This window comes from Mobula birostris, chromosome 27 (genome assembly GCF_030028105.1).
Source record: "Mobula birostris isolate sMobBir1 chromosome 27, sMobBir1.hap1, whole genome shotgun sequence".
NCBI classification, from domain to species: Eukaryota; Metazoa; Chordata; class Chondrichthyes; order Myliobatiformes; family Myliobatidae; genus Mobula; species Mobula birostris.
The window spans coordinates 27,605,335-27,632,328 of record NC_092396.1 but is presented as its reverse complement, the minus strand read 5'-3'; the positions used below and the strand labels follow the sequence as shown (position 1 = coordinate 27,632,328).

General features: G+C 37.9%; 1 protein-coding gene across 2 annotated transcripts in view; it reads left to right on the top strand.

Moving 5' to 3' along the window:
- Window positions 1-26,994, top strand: part of vps13d (vacuolar protein sorting 13 homolog D) — a 316,116-nt gene that overhangs the window by 81,594 nt on the left and 207,528 nt on the right. For both annotated transcript variants that reach the window (XM_072245256.1, XM_072245254.1), the window contains exons 20-23: window positions 933-1,970; window positions 3,241-3,331; window positions 8,547-8,673; window positions 10,287-10,467. In XM_072245256.1, the coding sequence (XP_072101357.1) occupies window positions 933-1,970; window positions 3,241-3,331; window positions 8,547-8,673; window positions 10,287-10,467 (1,437 nt within the window). The remainder of the gene's footprint in view (window positions 1-932; window positions 1,971-3,240; window positions 3,332-8,546; window positions 8,674-10,286; window positions 10,468-26,994) is intronic.

Here is a 26,994-nt window from a genome sequence, read left to right as displayed (position 1 = left end):
AGAAATCAATGTTCCTGCCATTTGGTTGGAGGCTACCCAGACGGAATACAAGTTGTTGCCCCTCCAACCTTTGTGGCCCCATCGCCACAGTAGAGGAGGCCATGGATTGACTGTCGGAATGGGAATAGGAAGTGGAATTAACATGAGTGTCCACTGGAAGATCCTGCTTTTTCTGGTGGATGGAGCATAGGGGCTCAACAAAGTGGTCTCTCAGTCAGCATCGGGTCTCACTGCCATACAGGAGGCCAGATCAGGAGCACCAGATACAGTAGATGACCCCAACAGACTCACAGGTGAAGCGTCGCCTCACTGGCAGGGACTGTTTGGGGCCCTGAATGGTAGTGAGGGAGGTGGTGCAGGGGCAGGCATAGGACTTGTTCCACTCGCAAGGATAAGTGCCAGAAGGGAGATCAGTGGGGAAGGACGAACGGACAAGGGAGTCCCAGAGGGAGCGATCCCTGCAGGAAGTGGGGAGGGGGGATGCAAAGATGTGCTTGGTCATTGGATCCTGATGGAGATGGCAAAAATTGCAGAGAATTATGGGCTGGATGTAGAGGCTGCTGGGGTGGTAGGTGAGGACAAGACGAACCCTATCCCTGGTTGGGTGGTGGGAGGATGGGGTGAGAGGATATGTAAATATTTATCAATTTCCTTGCACATTTACTTCATGTCTATTGTGTCACCTTATTATTTGTCTTTTGCCATCAAACCCCATCTGTGGATTCTTAAAACCTCTAATAAAGCATAAACTACTGGAAACAATGAACAAGTTGGGCAGATTTTCCTAAAGCGAGAAAAATGGTTTTGATGTGTGCCTGCATGTCAAAAATACTTATTCTCAGAATTAGTTGGTTAGTTGGAAGTATTTTGAAATAATCTATGCTTGTAGCAGGAGTTTGGAATAGCCTTTAATTTGTTTCCTTATTGTGCAGGTAACATTAGCGAAGCATGTTTATGAACAGGTCCTACAGACACTGGATAACCTGACGTACAGCGAGGACCTCAGCAAAATCTCACATAGTTCAACTGCTGATGTGTCAGACCACCATAATGTTCCTTCACCGCTGAGAAGCCTTAAGATCTCTGATCTTCAACGAGAATGGAAAGAGAGTGGTCTTTTTGGCCGAGTGAGCTATCCATCCACTCCCGTTGATTCCTTTCCAATTCCAGAGTCAAAATCATTCACTCAAATTCAAGCTAATTTCTGCATCTCTGAGTTACAGATTCAGTTGTGTGGTGATCTTACACTGGAAGCGCAAGGATTGGTTAGTTTAAAGTTTAAAGACTTTGAAGTTGAATTCAGTAAAGACCAGCCTCATACTCTGTCTATTCAGGTAGCTTTGCGGTCACTACTGATGGAAGATTTACTGGAAAAAAAGACAGACTCTAAGTACAAGCATTTAATGGTGTCCAGAGGAGCACCCAAGCCTTCCAGTTTTACACAAAAGGAATACTTGTCCCAGTCTTGTCCTTCTATCTCCAATGTAGAGTATCCTGAGATGCCACGATCCCTCCCAGCCCACATGGAAGAGGCACAGAATGTGTTCCAGTTTTACCAACGGCCATCCTCTACACAAAAAAAACATAAAGAAGACAAAGATTCAGAATGCCTTCGGACCCCTCCACCATCCCCAAGATTGAAAAGCTCTAAGGCATGCTGTACCAGAACAAATTTTGATGATTCATTAGTGCATATTAATATTTTTCTTGTGGATAAGAAACATCCTGAATTTTCCACACGTTACAATAAGGTCAACAGGAATTTGGATGTGGACTTCAACTGCCTGGATGTGCTGATTACACTTCAGACCTGGGTAATGATTTTGGATTTTTTTGGGATTGGATCAACAGCCACCAATCATGGCTTGAAACCCCCTGTGGAAGAACTTCAACCTCAGGCAAGACCTGATGAAACAGATGTGTCATCTGATGCTGGCCAGGAGCCAGTAAACACAAAGTTAGATCTGAAGGTATTTTGATTTATACTGTTCTATAGATTTGTATTATATTCAGGAATGCGAGGTTCACCGTATGAGGAATGTCTGGCAGCTCTTGGGTTGTATTCCCTGGAGTTCAGGAGAATGAGGGGGGATCTCATAGAAACATTCCAAATGTTAAAAGGCCTGAACAGATTAGACATGGTAAAGTTATTTCCCATGGTAGGGGATTCTAGGACAAGAGGGCACGACTTCAGGATTGAAGGATGTCCTTTTAGAACTGAGATGCAGAGAAATTACTTTAGACAGAAGGTGGTAAATCTGTGGAATTTGTTGCCACGAGCGATTGTGGAGACCAAGTCATTGGGTGTATTTAAGACAGAGATAAATAGGTTCTTGATTAGCCAGGGCATCAGAGGGTATGGGATGAAAGCAGGGGTGTGGGGATGAATGGATGAAGTGGATCAGCCCATGATTGAGTGGTGGAGCAGACTTGATGGGCCGAATGGCCTACTTCTGCTCCTAAACCTTATGGTCTTATGGTTTTTTTCTTTCTGAGATGTAAGTAAGTAGTAATCGGAGGTGGAGGGATTATTACTGTAGGACTTTTTTTTAAATGTGTCGTACCAAGCAAGTTTTCATTTTAACATCAGAGTTGTCTGACTGCATGAGCAGCCTGCTCAGAAAGTCAAAAGTATGCTTACCCAGCTGATGTTTCCATGCAAATAGTTGTAATATGCTAATTGCCTGAATCTTACACCTTGATAAATTAATCATCCCTGTGTCTTCTGTAATTTCATGAAAATGTTTCAAGAATTTTCAGGGTTGGCAGGTACAAAAGAGACTAGGGTAACCAAGAATGCCATGGATTTTACTTAGTCAAGTCTGATTTCAGTAAATTAATGCAATGATTCACATATTTGTTTACTTATATTGCAGAATCTGGCTAGTTAAGCCCTTAAAGCTAGTGATTCTACCATTTATTCAGTGTCATTTGTTTGGGGTCCTTAACTCTTGATTCACTGAATCACTGGTGTCCAATTTGATGTTCTTTATGTCTTGGCAGCTTAGGTCTTAATAGTGTTTTTTAAAAATTTCTTCTCATTGCTGGTTGACTTTTAGTAAGTTTGCACGTTTGAAAAGAATACTGTTTAATGCAGTTAACTGATAAATCCGATTCCAGTGAATCAGTCTGAGCTGGTATAATTAAAGTATTCATTCACAATTCAGAAAGGTTCAAAAAACATGGATATCGTGTAGTTGTATATGGAAGGAGCTTGCTAATTGTTTTTCCCCCTCTGAGGTTCACTCGCTGTCTCTGGTGTTAAATAAGAAGACAAATGAACTTGCCAAAGCCAATGTGTCCAAACTGGTGGCACATCTTGCATTGATAGGTAAGTTTTGAATACTGTACTAGTATGTTATGTAATTTCTAGGTCAAATGTGTTAAGTACTGTGAGGAAAGTTAGATTGCTAGGTCATTGCAGATGTGATTAAGTACCAAAGAAGATTGAATTTGGTTGGTTGCTAATCTTATATCCTGCAAGGCAGAAGGTCCCAATGGAGTACCTGGTAAGGCTCTGAAAACCTGTGCCAGCCAACTAGCGGGAGTATTCAAGGACATTTTCAACCTCTCACTGCTACGGGCGGGAGTTCCCACTTGCTTCAAGAAGGCAACAATTTTTACCAGTGCCTAAGAATAATAATGTGGGCTGCCTTAATGACTTTCACCCAGTAGCACTTGCATCGACAGTGTTGAAATGCTTTGAGAGATTGGTCATGACTAGACTGAACTCCTGCCTCAACAAGGACCTGAACCCATTGCACTTTGCCTGTCGCCACAATAGGTCAACGGCAGACGCAATCTCAATGGCTCTCCACAAGGCTTTAGACCACCTGGACAACACAAACACCTATGTCAGGATGCTGTTCATCGACTACAGCTCAGCATTTAATACCATCATTCCCACAATCCTGATTGAGAAGTGGCAGAATCTGGGCCTCTGTACCTCCCTCTGCAAATGGATTCTCAACTTCCTAACCGGAAGACCACAATCTGTGCAGATTGGTGATAATATATCCTCCTTGCTAATGAGCAACACTGGCGCACCTCAGGGGTGTGTGCTTAGCCCACTGCTCTACTCTTCAGATACACATAACTGTGTGGCTAGGCATAGCTCAAATACCATCTATAAATTTGCTGACGATACAACCATTGTTGGTAGGATCTCAGGTGGCGACAAAAGGGCGTACAGGAGTGAGACATGTCAACTAATGGAATGGTGTCGCAGCAACAACCTGGCACTCAACATCAGTAAGACAAAAGAGTTGATTGTGGACTTCAGGAAGGATAAGATGAAGGAACACATACCAATCATCATAGAGAGATCAGAAGTGGAGAGAGTGAGCATCTTCAAGTTCCTGGGTGTCAAGATCTCTGAGGTTCTAACCTGGTCCCACCATATTGATGTAGTTATAAAGAAGGCAAGATAGCAGCTATAGTTTATTTGGAGTTTGAAGAGATTTGGCATGTCAACAAATACACTCAAAAACTTCCATAGTTGTACTGTGGAGAGCATTCTGACAGACTGCATCACTATCTAGTATGGAGGGGCTACTGCACAGGACCAAAAGAAGCTGCAGAAGGTTGTAAATCTAGTCAGCTCCATCTTGGGTATGAGCCTACAAAGTACCCAGGACATCTACGGGAGCAGTGTCTCAGAAAGGTAGCGTCCACTATTAGAGACCTCCAGTGCCCAGGGCATGCCCTTTTCTCACTGTTACCATCAGGTAAGAGGTATAGAAGCCCAGAGGCACACATTCAGCAATTCAGGAACAGCTTCTTCCCCTCTGCCATCGAATTCCTAAATGGACATTGAATCTTTGAACACTACCTCACTTTTTTTTAATATACAGTATTTCTATTTTTGCATGTTTCTTCATTCTACTCAATACATGTAATTGATTTACTTGTTATTTATTATTATTTTTTTAAAATTTATTTTTTTTTCTCTCTGCTGGATTATATATTGCATTGAACTGCTGCTGCTAAGTTAACAAATTTCATGTCACGTGCCGGTGATCATAAACCTGATTCTGATTCTGATCTGCTTTCATCTTTGAGTCAGAGAATCATACCCACTTTTCAGCCTATTCTTTCATCAAGTAATTAACCAAGTGAATAAATATATCCACAATGAATTATGATAGTTCATGTGGATCAGCAGTAAGAAAGTGATCTTCCTGCCTATCATTTCTATGTAGAATCAGTGTTCAGGAAGGAAAAAGAAGGATAGCCTTGCTAACTTTGGGCTGGTTAGTCCATTGTCAGTTGAAGAAGAGCATTTAAAATAAAAAGGTTAAGGTCAAATTCATGATTATGTGGAGCTGTGCAGGGCTTCATTTAAAATTGTTAATTTTGAAGAAAATCTAGTATTTATAAAAATAAGGTAGCAGACTAAATGTATATGGTTTGAAAGAAGGTTGTTATAGCGTTACAAAGTCGCAGAGCAGGACAGCACTGAAACAGGCCCTTTGGCCCATCTAGTTCATGCCGAAACTATTTAGGCTGCCTACTCTCATTGACCTGCACTGGGACCATAGCCCTCCATACCCCTTCCATCTATGTACCTATCCAAACTTTTCTTAAATGTTGAAATCAAGCTAGCATGAACTTCTGCTGACAGCTCATTCCACATTCTCACAACTCTCTGAGTGAAAACGTTTCCCCTCATGTTCCCCTTAAATTTCTCACCTTCCACCCTTAACCCATGACCTCAGTTGTCATCCCACCCAACCTCAGTGGAAAAAGCCTGTTTGCATTTACCCTATTTTTACCCCTCAATGTTGTATATGTCTATCAAATCTCCTCTCAACCTTCTGCATTCCAAAGAATACAGCCCTAACCTATTCAATGTTTTCTTATAACTCGGGTCTTCTAGATCTGGCAACATCCTTGTAAATTTCTCTGTACTCCTTCAACCTTGTTTCATGTAGGTAGGTGACCAAAACTACGCACAGTACTCCAAATTAGGCCTCACCAACATCTTATACAACTTTAACATAACATCTCATCTCCTGTACCCAATACATTGATTTATGAAGGCCAATGTGCCAAAAGCTTTCTTTACGACTCTATCTACCTGTGATACCACTTACAATGAATTATGGACCTGTATTCCCAGATCCCTTTGTTGTACCACACTCCTCAGTGCCCATTCTAAAAAAAATGTAGTTATGAACAGAAAAAGAAGTCAGACGAATGGTTCAGTGACAAGATGATCATGATTTCAAAGCAATTTGCTAAAAGTGAAGCTTCTTCCACACAGAAGGTAGTCAAGAATTAGAGAACAGTCCCTAAAAGGTTGGTGGATTTAAATTTCAAGGAAACTTTTAAAAGGCAAATTAACATACACTTGAGGTTGATTTTCAGGCTCCCAGGTAGGGATTGAATTATGCTAAATATAGCACTGGCTTGATGGACTAAATACTATAATACTTCTAATGAGAACATTTCTAGCAGTGTAAGTAAAAGACTAGCATATGGTCATGAACTAAATGATTTAATTTGGTTAATGACTTAGACTTGGAGGGAATAGCACTGAAATTTTCTTGTATCACAGAACTGGGAGTGAGCAAACCAAGAAGAATTTTCAAAGATTTCCTAGGCTATATAAAAAAAATAGTGACAGATGTAATTAATTGCATCGAGTAATACAATTTAGGAGCAGAAAATAAAGTCTATTATACACATGATGGGAATGGGCTAAATCTTATTTGTTAGCAAGCTGACCCAAAGATGATTTATAAATCCGTGAATGTAAGGACAGGTACCGGTGTATGGAACATCAAAAAAAAGACAACAGAATCTGGCTTTTATAATTAGGAGCAAAGATATTGTAATATTAGCACGTTCAATCATTATCTCATAATTGCTACACTATGTGCAATTTTAATGATCTCTTTTATTTTGTTAAATTTATATTTACACTGTTAAACTCACTACCATCTCTCCTGGTGGCAGACACATCTTTCCCTACAAGCCATGTCCAGGACATTTTTGTATCCTAATCAGAATGAGTGATGGTTGGCCTTCACTCAAACATGACAAATTATAGAATCTCTTCACACCCATTCCGGAAAGTTCAAGTAACACCTGTCCTAAACTATTGCCTGAAGGATAAACATGTCTGCAACATGATCATCCTGACCCATATCCATTAAAATATTTAACCATTTTTTAAAATCATCTCTCCATTCTACATAATGTAACAAATAATCTTTTGTGACAGGTATTCAGTTATTTTGGATACGTCTTTAAGAGACATCATACGGCCTTCATGTGTTGTGGCTCCATATTTTAGCAGTATTGTATACTGTACTCAATTTTGAAAAGTAATGTCCCACCACTAGATGTCACTGAACCTCTGTTAGAACTTCAACAAAGAACATAATATGGTAAAATGAAAAAAATGCTCCTTATTTACACTGAGAATTCCCCAAAATGCTTTGGTAATAAAGGTTTACTCTAAAGTTCAGTTATTGGTTTATGAAAGCGTGTAAAATTGTTAGTCATGGCTGAATTTTTATTGAAAAATTTATTGTACTTTAAACTAATCTGACAATTTTTTTAATGAACGTGTATAATCTGGAGTTAAAAAGATGATTAATTGTAAAAACCTAAAAAAAGGTAATTTCTTTTTTCAATGCTGTGTCTTTGCAATGTGTTGGACTGAAAATTATTGCATTTGTCAAAATAGTTAAGCAAGTAATTTTGCCAAAGTTTTACTTAATCAGAGGTTAGCTCAGGTACATAATTAAAGGTTGACCTATCCAACAGCAGCCATCCAAAAATCTATAATTATTTTGTGAACTAACTGACTTTTGCTAAGAATCGCGGTGCAGTCCATGATCGCAATGCAGTCCATGATCGCAATGCAAAACAAAATATTGAGGGCTCCCAGCCTTGGAGTGTGTGTACAGATGTTAAAACTTGATCCCTAGTCTTTAAGCACAAAAGCTGTTCACCTATCAAGAAATAATAGATGTTAAAGTCAAGCTAACTCATCCCCTGGCCTGCTCCTTTTGTTCTCAAATTGGTTCTTATATTCTGATATTTAATCTGTAGTACATTATTGATAGGCACCTCATAGTGCAATCAATCTAAGTACCCATGAACAACACCACAAAATGGTAGGGCACCCATCCAAATGCTCTTTTAAGTTCCCAGTTTCTTTGGAATGCTCTTGAGTTTTGGCAAGGTTTTCTCCCTACAGTTAAAGCTTCTACTCATACCGTGAGAGAATAGAGCATACTTTCAATTTAAAAACAAAATAAGTGAAAGGTTTTGTATATTTTTGGCATGGCAGCTGAGTAAATCTATATTCCTGGTCTGATGGTTTGTTTAGATCTCCTTTAATACAGATTTATAAAAGATTAATAGATGTTGAAAATAGATTTTGATAATGCTCAAAAATAGGTTATGGTAATGCTGTTTGAAAACTTGTGAAATTGTTAACATTTTGTAAAGGCATTGAACTGTTCTACCCGTCGACCTGCATGTCCCTATCTCTGCTGCGCTAACTGAGATTCACCTCTTGTATTCTGCAGACAGAGACTTCGCTTTGCAAGGCAGTCTTGGCAGCCTTTCATTAAGTGATTTGACATCTCATGGAGAGCTGTATAGGGAGCGTTTCACCACCAGTGGCAAAGAGGCACTAGTGTTCAACATTTACAAGTGTGTGTGTTTTTATTTAAACGATTAAGTTTTACATTATCTTTGCAATGTTATAAAAGCTGTTTGCGAGAACTTTGGAAGTAAACCTTTTCAGGTTGAGTTTAGCGCATTTATCTATGTAGTATAAAATCACAAAGTGACAGAATGCTTGCATTGGTCATTGAATTATTATTGTATGAGATCCTCAGTATCACAGGATCCTAGAAGGTTTCTTCTGTTTCTGCAATAAATTCTAGTTACTGGGTGTTTAAAAAGCATATTTCTGCTAATGAAATTCTCCCCCTATTGTATTTCAAAGTAATCTGCACCAGAACTATGCTGAAAAAAAATAAAAAGAAAATTGCAGGTGTTGGGATTGTAATGAGCATGGGTGCTTGAGGGAGTAAACTACAGTTGCTATTAAATCTTGATTGACACTGTAAATCAAAGAAACTGCTACTGATCTTAAAAAGTTTCTTTTGCCTGAAGTAAAATATGTTCAGTACAGTTGGCAGGGAGCCTCACGTTCCATTAGTACTAAGAAAAAACACTTTTTCTGTTTTCCACACCTTATGCATCTATGTATCAGTGAAAAATATGTGAAGCAGGATCTGTCTCTTGCCACCTCTCCCTCCCTCACAGTCCTCTCCATTCAAATTTGTAGCTGAAAGTTTGTGAAGACTGCAGCAACTTGCAGTATTTCTAATGGTGTTTTTTTTAGTAAATACTTAGGTTCTACTAGAAACACCTTTAAAACAAGGACAGAGGAAATTGCAACCATATGCTATACCTTGTTTGTGCACCAATATATTTATGCTAGAGTATCAGTAGTTTGATGTCTTATGGAGGCTATGTATGCATGTTATTCAGATAGTTTTAAAAGCATAGTCATCCTGGTGCACCTAATCAAATTATATGACAAAATTTTAATAGATTTCTGCAAATATTTATAGTATTTTTATATCTGAAAATTAATTATTAAACTTGCGCTTTGATCTTTTTTCCTACTAATTCACTACTGCTCCCACTGTGTAACACTACATATTTTTGCAAAGATCTTAGCATGCATACCACTAAAACCTTGAGAACCACTTTTCTCAGAGAATTTAGTTATGACAGCACTTATTTTCTTCATCATCAGGTCCGAAAAAATCCCATAGCATCAATCAATATAAAGTTTACCCAGCTATGTCTTATTACCCTTGTTAGAGAGGAATGGTGGTTCTAAACAACTTGGATTTAAAATTCATATTCCTCCATTCACATTACGCCAGGGGTTCCCAACGTGGGGTCCACAGACTCCTCAGTTAATGGTAGGTGCCCATGGCATAAAAGAAGTTGGGAATCCCATCCTATACCATCTCAGGATAATTTACAAGGTACTTTTGAAAATTCAGTTTCTTTCATTATGTCATCCATAGCATTCCGCTTGTTCTACACTGCAATTGTTCAATGTGTTTATAGTACCTTTGCACATGTTAATGAACTACCACTTCTAAGCCTTTTCACCACTCACTTTCTTTTCTCCATTGAGGCACAGCTCATGACATTAGCAGTGAACATTAACATCAGCATTAAAGATGTTGTTTAAGTGAAAGTTGCTGAACATAACATTTTTAAAAACTTAAAATCAGGTATGGCCGAGCAGATCCATTGCTGCACCGAGATTGTGACATGAGAGTGAGTTTCCAAATGGCATCGGTGCAATATGTGCACACCCAACGCTTCCAGGCCGAGGTGGTGGCATTTGTACAGCACTTCACGCAACTGCAGGATGTACTGGGGAGACAGAGGGCAGCCGTAGAGGGGCAAGCGGTAAGATGTTTACTTTCCCAATAGTGTACGGCAAAGATAAGCATTCAAGAAATGTAATGCTATTGTAGAATTACTTTTTGAAACAAGAAAGCTGGATTAAGAGTACTCAAGCCAGTTGCAGTTATTCATGAGCTCTTCCAGTTCAAATTGATTAACTCACCACAGAATGATTTTTCTCATCCATGTGGCTCAGTGCATACTGTCTTTACCAAATAAGACATTATTTAAGAGCTGGAGTCCTGCTTTTTGTAGTTTTCACAATGTTACACTCTCTAAGTACTCTGGATGCATTATATATTATAATGGAGTATATTAATTCTGGAAATCTGTACTGGACAGTTAAATTTAAGTATACTGTAGAAGCTACTGGTTGAATATTTAAATACATAGAATGTATAGCATAAAAGGAGATCATTAAGTTTGTTGAGTCTGCACCAGCCATTTTGACCAGCAGTTCAAATAATTCTGTATCTCTTCAGCTTTTCTGCTTCATATTTATCTGGTTACCTTTTTATCCAGCACCCCATCAGACAGCTCTCCATTTAATTGATTGAAACAAAAAGTCAGCATGTCTCTTTCATAATACAGAAGCCTTTAGAAAGCTATTCAGCTTAGTTTTGTATCACAAAACTTAGGCAGGTGGTCTCTATCTAATATTAGCTAAGTGAAACTGGAAAATCGGGGGATTATATCTTAAAGACAGTCTGTGTAAATTACGCTATTGTACTGTTGAACTGATAAAAGAGTGAAAATATTGAAGATAAAAGGAAATGTCAAGTATTTAATGTATTGCCATATTTAAAAGGTTACACATTATGATCACTGGATGAGTTGATCTGTTGGCTAAATGTTAAATTGTCAGTTTACTCTTTCTGGGATTAAAATCCATTCCACTGGTGATATGTAGGACTAGATGTATTCTGTAGACACACCCAAATTGGAAGGCCTGGGTCTAACATTTTGTTCCGACCCCTCAGGGCTATAGCTAGCTGACATAGCTTCAACCTTAAGTGCTGATATTCCACCTGCATTTCTTTTACCAGATTTACCAAAGAACAGCCAAATTGTTCTTTGAGACTATAACTATTCTCTGGGGTGCTTCTTGACATGCCTTTAATCATCAATTTTTATACCAGTATCTGTAATTGTAGTGCTAGATGTTTGTCTCATTTAATCTAAGCAGGCAGTAAAAATGTATGTATCCATCATTACACTAAACTGAAACCCTAGCATCAACACAGTGAAATTCTAATGATGGAAATACAGCTTGGATATTGAAGCTCTTCATTGTTACTGGTGGATATGCTATTGACTTGCAACATTTTATGTTGCGACAGAACTATTGTTACTGCCCATTAATTCTTGATTTGTTGCTTTCTATATGGCATCTTTTATTACTTTAGTCTTAATTTTGTCCATGTACTGGTATACTGAAGCACTTACAGGCCAAAATAAGGGAATTGAGCAGAGGCAGAGATAATGGTGAAAATTGAGAGGAACTAAAGGAAGATGAATGGATATGAATGTTTCAGTCCTCTCTGCCACTCATTTGCTGGACATTGCCAGTCTTGAAATAAGGATGCTCTTGGAATTACCTCTTCTTGTTAGTGTTGAATTATCCACCACCAGGCTCAGCCAGGTGTAGTAGGACTATAAAGCTTTGATGTGAACCATTGGCCATGGGAATTATTAGTTCTAATTCTATGCTGCTTGCTTTCTAGTGAAATTCTGTGGTTGGCCTGGCAAGGTTTTTCCTTGTGCATAAGGGAAACAAAGCTTTTTTCTTGGCATTCAATCTCAGATCATGTGTATTGGCAAACCTCACAACATATGCCAGTGATGTTAAACCTGATTCTGATCTTGAGCTGGCAACATGAGGTGAAGTTGGGCTGTAATGCCAGAGTTTACATTTCCAGCCCTTTACTTAGGCACTAACACTTGACAGGATGTTTAAATGACCATTTCATTTAAGCCCCTTGTGTAATTTTATGTATTTACTTTATTCTTTAAAATAAGAATTTATAAATCATCAATTAAGTTTCTGTACAATTTGAACCATGGAGTTTCATGTGCAAAGCTACTGAATAGCAAAGCATTTTTTTTAACCAAATATTTACTAGTTTCCTTTTCCATTCTATCTTGGCATGTTGTGATTAAAAATTCAGACAGAGTTTCTGCTCAAAAAAATTGCTGTTTTTTTTTCAAATGTTGGTAAATCTTATTTATATTCAGCATTTTCTGTTTTAATTTCTTTACTTAGCTGGTTGATTGTGAAGTTTGCCAGTCAACGTGGTAGTATCTTTGTACATTATCACAAATATGTGTCTGAGCCTTCTACTGATGTGCTGGATTTGGCAGAAAACTTTGTGATCAATCACAAAATCATTGAATTTTTCAAGTGATGCTGCTCATAATTCCACCTCTGTGCAAAAAATGAAGTTAATGAAAACGTGAAGTATTTCAACACTTTCCCTATTGAATAACTAGGTAGTGCTGCTGTCTCATAGATTTCTGTGGCTTGGGTTTGATTTTGACTCCTGTACTATTGATAATATCATTTCAAATTTTTCTTCTTATGCTTAGAGGCTTCCCTCTGGTACCCTTGTTTCTTCCTGAACATGTGCTGCCTAGGTTAATTGGTGATTGTAAGTTGCCCCTAGTTTAGGTGGGAGACTGGAGTTGGGTGGATTTGGGGGATGTTAACCAAAACCTTGTAGCACCGGTCTACATCAAGTTTACCCAGCTATGGCAACAGAAATAAATACTGCTTCCAAAATCTCTAATTTCTCACAATGCCAATACCAATAATTCAACTGTTATTTAACTAGTATATACTTAGTTGGCTCTGTACGCTTTACAATCTTTATACTGTGTTTTATATGAGTAATATTTCAAAACAACCAGTAATATTTCTTAAGTTTACCTATTGTCTGTACTTTACTAATGTCTGTACATTCATTGTTGCGTTAACTTAATTTTTATTCCATAAAGACAATTTTTTACAAAATGCTTTGGGATCTGCTTAGAGCATGATGGCACTATACAAATGCATGTTTTCTTTCATATAATGTCTGGTTGTTTTGGGTAGATGAAGGAATTAAATTCCATTATGAGATTAGGTCAAGAAGATACAAGCAGATATTCTTTAAGAAGAATTTATTCTGCCAGTTGCCATGGATTCAAATTATTAAGCAAACATTTTCTGAAACTTAATTCCTTATTTCTGACTCGACATTAAAAAGCTTCGGGAATGAGAAGTCTGTGGCCACTGGGAGATCCTGTTTTTTTTTCTGGAGGACAGAGCATAGGTGCTCGGCGAAGCAGTCTCCTGATCTATGTCAGCTCTCACCGATATACAGGAGGCCACACTGGGAGCACCAGACACGGTATATGACCCCAACAGCCTCACAGGTGAAGTGTCACCTCATCTGGAAGGACTGTTTGGGACCTCACTACCATTTCACCAATCAACTTCTCACCTCTTTACTTCATCCCTCCCCCTACAGGTTTCACCTATCACCTTGTGTTTCTCTCTCCCCTCCCCCCACCTTTTAAATATACTCCTCAGCATTTTTTCTCCGGTCCTGTCAAAGGGTCTCGGCCCAAAACGTCAAGTGTACATTTTCCATAGACGCTGTCTGGCCTATTGAGTTCCTTCAGCATTTTGTGTGTGTTGCTTGGATTTCCAGCATCTACAGATTTTCTCTTGTTTGTGATAAACTGTGGATGCTGGAAATACGCAGCTGTATCTTTGGGAATAAAATTAGAGTTAACGCTTCATATTGATAACCCCTCAGCGGAGCTGAAGCAGAATCAGGCATTTCAAGTATTTTCAGACAGTTAAGGTTGTACATATAATGACAATAAAGAGAGCAGATATCTGATAATTATCAGAGGTTAGACATTACTACTATTCTGTGTGTAGCCCCCTGGTAAGCCTCAGGCTCTCTCAACTCGCTTCCATCTAGGGGGAGCAGCCTTCGGCCCTGCCAAACTAGGTAATCAAGTTTGCGTGGATGCTGTGTGATGTACCCCACCCCGCCAAATAACAGACAATACACCATATGCGATTAAGTGATTACTCTTCATAGATATTGCTGGAACTAAGTAATTAATGGAGATAAAATATAAAAGGAAAGTAAAAGGCGCCAAACTTATCAAAGTTCAACCACCGTGCACACAGTTGGAGCTCAATTAACGGAGTCTTCTTTCCACCATTCAATCCCCTCCAGCCTCCTCGACCCGCCACCTGAGACCATCCACGGTGGTCGACTAGACGCTCCACACGAGTCTGTCTTCGTCTCCTTACCTCGCCGAGGACCCTGGGCCTTGGACTCCCGCTCAGGGTCCGTTTCGCCGCCCAGCTTACAGCATCGCATCTCATCTCCCTGTCCCCATTGTGCCTTCTGCCCCAAAGCCTGCGAAAAACAATAGCTTACAGACACACAAGAAAGAATAACATCTATCCCAGTTGGTTCGTTCCCTCTCTTATCAATAATATAATCCAAACAAGCAGAGAGAGAGAGAGAACTCCTTACATCGCAGTTATTATTACAGAAAAGCCATTTTTATTATAACATAACAAAGAAGCCATTTTGTTAGTCTTCACAGTAACATAAAAGAAGAAACCCCTCACATGTGAGATCGGTATTTTGTATATATTGTAGGCATTTAAAATTTTCCCATCCACATTTCTTGTTTTTACCTTTTTATATAGAGAATGCTAAAGTTCTTGCTTCTTTCCATGCCTGAGCCAAAAGACATAGGAGCAGAATTAGGCCATTCAGCCTATCAAGTCCATTCACCCTTTCATTATGGCTGATCCTGGATCCCATTCAACCCCATGCACCTGCCCTCTCATCGTATCCCTTGATGCCCCGACCAATCAGGAATTGATCAACTTCCGTTTTAAATATACCGATGGACTTGGCCTCCATCACAGTTGTGGCAGAGCATTCCGCAGATTCACCATTCTTTGGCTAAAAAAAAATTCCTCTTTACTGCCGTTCTAAAAGGTCGCCCCTCAATTTTGAGGCTGTTTCCTCTAGTTTTGAATGCACCCACCAGAGGAAACAGCCTCTCCTCATCCACCTTATCTAGTCCTTCCAACATTCAGTAGGTTTCAATGAGATCCCCACATATTCTTCTAAATTCCAGTGAGTACAGATCCAAAACTGTCAAATACTCCTCATATATTAACTCCTTCATCCCTGGAATCATCCTCGTGAACCTCCTCTGTACTCTCTCCAATGACAACACATCCTTTCTGAGATAAGGGGCCCAAAACTGTTGACAATACTCCCAAGTGTGGCTGTCTAGTGTGTTATAAAGGCTCAGCATTATCTCCTTGCTTTTATATTCTATTCCCTTGAAATTAATGCCATTGTTGCACTTGACTTCTTTACCACAGACTCAACCTGTAAATTAACATTTTGGGAGTTTTACATGAGGACTTCCAAGTCCCGCTGCACCTCTGATGTTTGAACCTTCTCCCCAGTTGGATAATAGTCCACACTATTGTTCCTTTTACAAAAATGCATTATCATACATTTCCTAACAATATATTCCATCCGTCACTTTTTTGCCCATACTTCCAATTTGTCTAAGTCCTGCTGCAATCACATTGCTTCCTCAGCACTATCTACTCCTCCACCTACCTTCATATCACCCACAAACTTTACCACAAAATTATCAATTCCACTATCTAAATTATTAACGACAATGTGAAAAGTAGCGGCCCCAACACTGAACCCTGAAGAACACCACTATTCACTGGCAGCCAACTAGAAAAAGCTCCCCTTATTCCCACTCGCTGCCTCCTGCCTGTCAGCTATTCCTTTATCCATGCCAGTATATTTCCCTTAACGCCATAGGATTTTATCTTATTAAGCAGCCTCATGTGAGGCACCTTATCAAATGCCTTCTGAAAATCTAAGTAAATGACATCCACTGCCTCTCCTTTGTCCACCCTGCTTGTTACTTCCTGAAAGAATTCTAATAGATCCCAAGCAAGAGTTCCCTTTACAGAAACAATGCTGACTTTGATTTATTTTATCATTAGTCTCCAAATACCACAAAACCTTGTCCTTAATAATAGACTCCAACACTTTCCCAACCACTGAGGTTAGGCTAACTGGCCTATAATTTCTTCTTTTGTCTTCCTTCCTTCTTAAGGAGTGGATTGACATTTGCAATTTTACAGTCCTCTGGGGCTATGCCAGAACCAAGTGACTCTTGAAAGCTCGTGACCAATGCATCTGTTATTTCTTCTGTAACTTCTCTTAGGACTCTGGGATGTAGTCCATCTGGTCCAAGTGATTTATCCACTTTAAGACTTTTGAGTTTGCCTCACACTTTTTCCTTTGTAATAACAGTGGTACTCACTCCTGCTTCTTGGCACTCTGCTAGTGTCTTCCACAGTGAAGACAAATGCAAAGTACCCATTAAATTCATCTGCCATTTCTTTTACCCCATTATATTCTCACCAGCATCATTTTCCAGTGGTCCAATATCAACTCTCACCTCCCTTTTATTCTTTATATAACTGAAAAAACTTCTAGTATCCTAAATTTATATTATCGACTAGTTTTCTTTCGTATTTCAGAGCACAGGTGGCAACCTTGTGGTTCCTCGGCTGACAAACTCGCCACTTCTTTTGCATTTTGTCTGTTGTTTACGAGGCTGAGCTGCACGCTCAATGCTCAACCCAGCACGGATGGAAAGCATGCAAGGAGTCGACCGGATTTGAACCCGGGACTACTCACCTCAAAGTCCAGTCTGGATGCCGCTACGCCACCGGCCGGCTAGAGAATATTAAAGAGCTGACTTTATGCATACTGGCAAAACTGGCAAAACAGTTTTTTGTCAGTTCTGGTATCAATGGTAATTATGTTCCTGAGATAGCCGAGTGACTTAACATTGCTTGACTGGCTACTTTTCATTTTTATTTCTGTTGTGAGAGATGACTGAATTTTTCCATCAGATGCGTACTTTTTATGGCAGCAGAGCCCAAGAAAGGATACACCATAGGCAAAGATGTTCTGGAAATGTTCTATGTCATTCTCAGAAAGCAGGACAAATGACAGGCCGTTAGTACACAATATATTGTTGAGATTTGCTTTTGGTTTTCAATGAGCAGAGATTAAACCGGCCTTGAATTTCATTGTTATGATGGAACGACAAATGTATAAGCAAGTGAGCAGGCCTATTTAAGCACATAGGCTATAGAAAAGTTATTAGATGAGACAGGCCAACCAATACAAACTTAGGTGTTGTCATGGAAAGAACATACCATGCTAGTTCATTTAAAAATTTGGAAGTAAATTCCTTTATATTTTACTGTCTTGGCTTTTTTCCTCATACGTGAAGCTGCCTGAAACAATTTGTCTATGAAGTAGTTTTGAGGCAATATGAAGGAAAGAGGGTTTAAATAGTTTGTGTTTCAACCATTATATTTAAGACTTGAGTGATTGATAAATGTCTTGGCTAATGCACAGAAATAATCCAAACTAGAACAAAGACATTTGAGCCTAATTGCTACCTGTGAACTAACTCTCTGTGGATAAGGAAAAGCTCTTTCTGCTTTTGGAACTTCAGGATAATGGCTTCAATTTATTATCTAATAAAAGCTGCTTCCTAAGTGTAAAACACTTTTAATCTCTTTTTCTTGTCATTTCATTTTGATGTTCACAGCTTACTACAATGTTCTTTGAGATTGATGTAATTAAATTCTGGCTGCACATAAAGTTATTGAAGATTGTTGAAACTAATAGAACAATCAGATTTTCTTGCTATTGTATCCTTTATTAAAACGAACAACAGTGCAGTGTAACCATGATGTAGGGCTCTTGCTCAGTTAGAAGGCTGTAGATTCAAGTTCCACACCAGAGACTTGAGCAATAAAATTTAGGTTAACTCTACACCGAGTCACTGAAGAGTGCTGCACATCTTTAGGATGAGACATTGACCTGAGACACAATCTGAATTCTCAGGTATAAAATATCTCATCATCCTTTTCAAAAGGAGACATGGGAATCATCTCTGATGTTCTGGTGCAGTGACTCATCAACAATTTAATGGGTTCTTTGAGGAGTTCAGAAGGGCATGCCAGGAGCAGCTCCAAGCACACTTAACAATGAGGTGTTGACCTGGTGATGTTGCAGCATGAATGCTAAACGGCAAAAAGTATGGAATTACAACTAGTAATCCCATTGCCAAAGATTACATCAAAGCTCTAAAGACCTGCCTCATCTAGTTACGCTTGGTGGTGGACATTTCAACACTAACAAATTCTCAAGACTGGCAGTGGCAGAGACAAGATTAAAGCATTCATATCCATGTTCACCTAGAAGTGCTGAGATGGTGATCCATCTCGTTATCCTTTTGCAATTCCCCCACTATCACAGAAACCAGACTTCTGCCAATTTGATTCACTCCATGCAGTGTGCGTGTGTGTGTGTGTGTTTGTGTGTGTATACACACACACACACACACACACACACACACACACACACACACACACACACACACACACACACACACACACCCCCCCCCTTAGTTCTAGAATTCTACGCTGGGGAAGAACCTCCCTGCATCTACCCTGTTTTCTAAACTCTTAAATACAGGATTAGTATATGTGCATTCTCCTCATCCAGTAATCCCACCATCCCTGGATTCTGTCTAGGAAGACCTTTGCTCCACTCCTATAATAAATGCATACTTTTTTTAAAAAGAAAGCTGACTAAAACTCTACAAAATGCTCGCAGGTTCTGTCTCACTAATGGCTTATAATGTCGTAACCTCTTTACTGTTGTTCCTTTCTGCACCATGTGACGCATCGGGTGGCAACCTTGTCCGTTTCTTTCGCATCTTTGTTTTTTTTTATGAGGCCAAGTTACTAGCTCAACACTCGACCCAGCACAGATGGAAAGCGCGTAAGGAGCCGACTGGATTTGGACCCTATACCTCTTGCCTCAAAGTCTGGTGCGGCTGGCGACCTCTTTACTCTGTAACAAAATTCAATTGCAACTCATTCCTTGTTGCACCTGTATGTTAGCTTTCAGTCCAGTTGTGTGCTTAACATCAACATTCCCTAATCTGCCACCATTTTAAAAAACACACTTGATTTTCTATGTTATGCATCAAAGTAGATGCCCTTACATTCTTGAGAGGTTTTCATGGTGAAGCCAAAGGTAATCAGCATTCTGATGTGCTGTATTATGCTGCTTGTGCTCTCTGGACTCTGAATAGTCCTTTTAAATTAGCCTGTGTGTAAAGCTACCATATTGTAATTTGTACTAGTACATTCAGTTATTGTGTCTGGCCATATACAGTAAAAATCAGCCAACATAATTGCTTAGCAGACTTTACTGTTAATTAAAAGTAACACTTAAAATGGTGCTAAATTGAAAAGCTGTGATGATTTTAAAATGTTGAGTTTTTTGGCAAGTTGCAGTCGCTTGTCTGTTTGATTTCCTGCTCAGCTGTTTAAAATGCTAATGTGTTGTTGATCAAACAGTAACCAGCTAGTATTGGATTCATCCCTATGTACTCCACTTGACAACATTTGAAAGTACAGAGCTGCATCAGTGACTCATGCATAGATAACTTCTGTTTTAACTCCTAATGGCAGTCAGAGATGTGGCCTCAGCTATTTATAATCTTGGACGAAGGGATTGAATGAGCTGTAGCTGCATTTGCTGATTATGCAAGATAGGTGAGTTAACAAATTGAGGATTGCCCAGAGTCTGGAAGGAGATGTATGGTAGATGAAGCTGAGGAAGATGAAGTCGCCAGATGGAACAAAATATGAGAAAGTGAGAGGTTATCCACTTTGGAAAGAAATTGAAAAAAAACAAGTTACTATTTAAATGAAATAGGGTACCAAGTACATGAATCGCAGAAAGTTAGTGGGCAAGTACTGAAAATAACTAGGAAGGATATGGAGATGTTGTCCTTTGTTGTGAGAGGTATGATGTAACTTTACAAAGCAATCATGAGAACCAACCAATGCATCCTTCTGAGTCTCTATACTTAAAGCAGGAAGAGCTTGCATTGATGGTGATGCAGGCAGTGTTCACTGGAGTGATTAGTGGGATAGTTCAAGATTGAACCCAGGTCTCTGGTGCATTAAAGTAGCACCTCTATTAGCTGCATTGTGCATAATCAAATATATTCAAAGAATTAACAGTTATTTAAAGTACTAGTCTTGCTGAAAGGTCTCGGCCCAAAACACCAACTGTTTGTTTCTTTAGATGCTACTTGACCTGCGAGTACCTCCAGCATTTTTGTGTGCAGTTCTCTGGATTTCCAGATCTGCAGAATCTCTTGTGCTTATTACTTAAACTATAAGGGAGTGCGCAAGTCTGGGGAGAAAGTGGAAAAGTAGTTTTGAGGCCAAGGTTGGATCAGGATGAGAATCAGGATCATTGTCCAGGTGACCTAAGGCTGTGTGAATAGCCATTGAGGTTACGTCTGCCGTTGACCTGTTGTAGCGACAGGCAAATTTCAGTGGGTCCAGTTCCTTGTTGGGGCAGGAGTTCAGTCTAGTCATGACCAACCTCTCAAAGCATTTCATCACTGTAGATGTGAGTGCTACAGGGTGATAGTCATTAAGGCAACTCACTTTATTCTTCGTAGGCACTGGTATAATTATTGTCTTTTTGAAGCAAGTGGGAACTTCCACCCGTAGAAGTGAGAAGTTGAAAATGTCCTTGAATACTCCTGCCAGTTGGTTGTCTCAAGTTTTCAGAGCCTTACCAGGTACTCCCTCGGGGCCTTCCACCTTGCGAGGGTTCACCTTCTTTAAAGACAACCTAACATTGGCCTCCGAGTTCTGACAGCAGAACTCTCAATGGATACTGATCAGCAATGAACTCATTAAATGAAGAAGCAGGCTTACTCCTCCTTTTTCTTGTTCCTAAGTCATCAATTTCAAATTGTGGAAAAAGTAGATGAGAATGTCTTTTAAGCTACTAGTTTGCCTCTAGTGTAGGTGAAATGTACATTGTTTGCACAAAAAAATCAGAACATCAGTTTGAGTCTCTGAAGGAAGTGTATATTTTGACATTCTGAATACAAAAACATTTCATTTTTAAAATCTTTTTATTGATACATAATCTTCTACAGCTATAAAATGATACAAGACTTCAACAAATTGATTGATATATGTACAGTTAATAAAGCTGAAGAAAAAAACTATCAAAAAAGAATAATATATGATAATGAAAAAAAATATTTTTTATAAAGAAAAGGAAAAAGGAGAACCCTAACTAACTAAAAGAAAAAAAACCCACTAACTACAAGAGAAAGTAAAAAGAAAGAAAGAGGGGGGAAAACCCATTAGGAACCAACTCCTGGAGCAATACGTCTTACAGTCATCTATATATATAAAGAAGAAAAATCGTCAACCGCCAATTCACATTTATATAAAATAAGATTGGAAGGAAACCATATAAATTAATTCAAATTAAATGATAATATTTGGCAAAAGAGCCCCATCTTCTTTCAAAATCAAATCGAGTATCAAAAGTTCTACTTCAAATTTTTTCCAAACTAAGACATAACATTACTTGAGAAAACCATTGAATTAATGTAGAGACAGAGGTATCTTTCCATTTCAATAAAATAGCCCTTCTTGCTAACAATGTAACAAATGCAATTACATGTTGGTCTGAAGATGAAATACCCTGAATGTGATGCGGAACTATTCCAAATAGAGAAGTCAATGTATTAGGTTGTAAATTAATTTACAGAGCTTTAGAAATTGTAGAAAATAAAGATTTCCAAAAAGATTTTAATGAAGAACATGACCAAAAGATATGTGACAAAATAGCTACTTCAGTTTTACACCTATCACAATAGTTGTCTATATTAGGAAATATTTTGGATAGTCTCTTTGTTAAATAATAACGGTGAACAATTTTAAATTGAATTAAACAGTGATTGGCACATATCGAAGAAGAACTGACCATTTTCAGAACTCGCAACCAATCTTCATTAACAAAGGTCATATTAAGTTCTCTCTCCCAATCTTGTTTAATCTTTAGTGAGAGGTTATCTTCATGATATAGTAAGTAATCATGAAGACATTAATAATATTTTTGAGGATTTTTATTCTGATCTTTATAAATCTTAATTTCCTGCAGATTCCTCCAAAATTAAGGCTTTTTTACATAAGATTAAATTTCCTCAAATTACTGTTGAAGATCAACAGATCCTTGATGCTCCAGTTACTGAGCATGAAATTCAGAAAGCTATGTTGTCAATACAATCAGGTAAAGCTCCTGGACTTGATGGTTACTCAGTAGGATTTTACAAAAAATTTTTTAAAATACTTTCTCCATATCTTTTGGAAATATTTCATGATTCTTTTGAGAAGAGTAATTTACCTCCTTTTTATGAAGTTTCTGTTTCCTTAATTCTTAAGAAAGATAAAGATCCTACTGAATGTTCATCATATAGACCTATTTCGTTATTAAATGTGGATGCAAAAATTCTTTCTAAGATAATGGCTAACTGTTTGGAAAATATTTTAACTAAACTCATCTCTACGGATCAAACAGGCTTTATTAAAGGCCATTACTCTTTCTCCAATGTTCGGAGATTGATGAACATTATATACTCATCACTATCCGAGGTACCCCAATGTGTTATTTCTTTTGATGCAGAAAAGGCATTTGACAGAGTTGAATGGACATATCTGTTTAATGTATTAGAAAAATTTGGCTTTGGTAATAATTTTAATAAGTGGATTCAAATGATCTATAAGAATCTTATTGCTACTGTTATTATTAATAATTTCAGGTCCCCTTTTTTTGTCGCTCTCAGGAGGTACTAGTCAGGAATGTCCATTAAGTCCTTTATTATTTAATCCTGTATTGGAGCCTTTGGCTATAATACTTCGTGAAGCTAAAAATATTCATGGTATCTATAAATGGGACCATACATAAGATTTCTCTTTATGCAGTTGATCTTTTGGTTTATATTTCGAACCCTGAAGAATCTATTCCTAATCTTTTGGAAATATTAAATGATATTGGAAAATTTCAGGATATAAACTTAATTTAAATAAAAGTGAATTGTTCCCGTTAAATGCTCCTGTTTTTATATATAACAATATTCCATTTAGAATTGTGAATTCTTTTAAATATTTAGGTATTATCATTACTAAAAATATAAAGATCTTTATAAAGCTAATGTAGTTCCTTTAATGGACTCTATGAAACAATTATTTTCTAGATGGAACCCACTTACACTTTCTTTAATAGGTCGTATTCAAGCCGTGAAAATGATGATTTTACCTAGATTTTTATATAGTTTTCAAAATATATCTATCTTTTTAACGAAAAAAAATTTTGATCAAATTGATTCTATTATTTTGTCCTTTATTTGGAATAATAAAAAACCAAGAATTAATAAGTATCATTTGCAAAAATCTAAAAAAGATGGTGGACTTGCACTACCGATTTTAAAATTGTATTATTGGGCTGTTAATATTCGACAATTATGTTTTAGGCTATATTGGCTCGACAAGAGCCAAAAACCAGCTTGGATTGATTTGGAGTTAAAAGCTATCAAACAATTTCATTTAACTTCATTATTAGGAGCTCCATTACCTTTACAACTTGCTAAGATTCCAAATTTAAATTTCTACTCTGTTATTAAACAGTCCTTACGGATTTGGTTTCAGTTTCACAACTCTTTTAATTTTAAACTATTTAAATTGTCTAGCTCTTTATATCGAAATTTTCTATTTAAACCTTCAATAATCAATCCCATTTTTCTCTTATGGAGAAATAAGGGGATCTGTTTTTTTGTAGATTTATTTTGTGATGGTTGATTGATGACTTTTGAAGAGTTAATTAGCAAATATTCTCGCTCTCAGACACACTTACTGCAATATCTTCAGGTTAGATATTTTTTACAAAAATACTTATCTAAGTTTCCATATATGCAAGAATCTGATTTCTTGGATACTATTTTGAATATGAATCCTTTAGTGAAAGGTTCCATTGGTAGAATTTATAATTTATTTTTACTACAAAAACATTAATTTTGTTTGAATGCTTTTCTAGCATTTTCATTTTTTTATGGGTTAGTACTCTGAAGCAATTTTCAATAAAAATGTTTCAAGCTAATTTTTTAATGGTATGTTTTGCCTTATACTTTTTGCAACATATACGATTAATGGGAAAGGAGACTTGGTATGCAGTGTGAGGGAAAATGAAGATCTTGAATAGAGAGGTGGTAATTGACTGTTACAATTAATTGAATTTGAGTGTAGAAACATTTGAATGTATTTGAAATTCATTGCTTGTTTTTCATTATTTTAAATGAGTTTGCATGCAGGATAGTAAGTTTGAAATTCATATCTAGGAGGACCTTAAAGTGAGTGATAATGTTCAGAAATCAGAAATATAGAGATGAATAGTACAGAAGCACACAGTGTAAGCAGAAAATGATTTATGTCTTTGTTGATATAACAAAGGCATATTCAGAATAAAATGTTTAAACCTACAGATAAATCCACAAAGCTATTCTTAAACAAATTTTATTATAGTTGGAAAAAGAGCAACAATAAAGGTGAAATTGAAAATACCAGTTCATGTTCAGCTGTTGGCGTTGAATAAAAATTATTCTGAACAATCTCCTTGTGGGGGGGGGGGGGGTGGAGGGAGGGAACCTGTGGCTCAATTTATGTTGTCACAGCCATTTATGCTTCAACTGCTTTGCAACACATTCTAGTTTCAGCTGTGTAGTCAGTTAGTATTTTTGGCATGTACACCCATCTGTTGTGAGGTTATCTGTGAACTTATTGGCTAGAGCGCCTACAGAATTTGAAGAGCAATCATAGCCAGTCAAAAGAGATGCATAATCTGATCATCTTCACCAACCATGTCTCTGCTTAAAATGTACTGAATTCAAGGTGAAGTTTTCTCTATATTGTCAAGTCTTGTATCTCCGCTATTGAACAATATAGAATGAAAAACTGCAACTACAGAATGAGTCATGTTGCTTAAACAGCCACAGGTGGTGCCTTTGAGCCATGACCCAAAGGGCAACGCCTGAAGTTTTTCTATGTTGGTTCTGGCCATTCATAAATAGGATACAGGAGCAGAGTTGCAATGAAAGTGACTTGACGTTGTCTCCAACACTGAACCATCTGCTCTTTTACAAGTTACAATTTTGGTCCAGAAATGCTTCTAGAGACTGGTAATCATAATGAGCAATACATTTTCTTGTGTAACATAATTATATGACTATGTATAGCAACAAGAAAACAACTAATTCAGCATAATTTAAAATGTACTGTCATTAAGAGCAATTCCTATGTGAGCGCCAAAGAGAGTCTGAAATAAAAGCAGAAAATGCTTGAATTACTCAGTAGGTCAGGCATCAGGTGTGTAGATTAATTATTCATCACCTGAGTTTGGAAGAGTTAGAAATTAAACATGTTTTAGATTGAGGTGAAGAGGGAAATGGGAGAGTGTATATCATAGGTGGAGACCGAGGCGGGTATATGTGTCAGCTGAAGAATGGTAGTGAAGCCGTTTTAGTCACAGAAGTCGGAAGATGCTCTGGTGTTTTTAATGTTTATTTTCTACCTGTGTAAGAAGGCAAGGACAAAGGAAATCAAAGTGGATGTGCAATGGAGACTTAGTGTCAGGCGGCAGCTAGGAGATCAAGATTGTTCTTCATCGTTGAATGAAATGTTGTGGTTTTCCCATTGTGGAAGATTAAATGCACTAAATTGAAGCAACCTGAGTGAAGTAATGTTTCTTATGCTGGAGATTCCTAGATGTTGGGAAAGGAAATAAAAGGATATCTCTTACATGATGAGGTACCATAACAAGGTGAACGGTTGATGGTGAACAGCAGAATAGCAGAAGGTTAAGACATTTTGAAATGCTCAAGTGAGAGGGGAGGGACAGTTGCCTCATGGTGGCATTGCATTATCAGTTGCAGGAAATGAAGACGGATGATGCATTGAATGTGGATTCTGGCATGCCTCGAGAATAAACATTGAATTCAAACGGCCGACTTTTCTTGTTTGAATCAGAGCTAGTTGCTTCTGATGACAGAAGATCATCAACATATATCAACTCTGCTTTTCTCTCTCTACAAATGTTGTTTGGCCTGCTTGGTACACCAACATTAACTTTTATTTCATTAAAGCAGTTGTAGTGTTTTGTATCTTCCAGTTATAGAGATATAGAATATACAGCATAGTTCCAGCATTGCTTTGTTAGCACTGTGCCTCAGAGGTCAACTACAAGAGACCCACTTTCTCTGCCTTGGCTGCTCTACTACTGCTGGTCAGTTAATCTCCTTATTATAAATATTGCCTTCATTCTCACCACCATGCAACTCAAAACATCTTTGATTTCTAACTTTTCCGAATTCTGATGAAAGATTATTGATATGAAATTGCAACTCTGTTTGTGTCCTCAGTTGCTGTCTGTCCTGGATATTTCCGTAATCTTCTGTTTTTTTTTTCTGTTTTTATGACAGCAGCAAATTCCATAA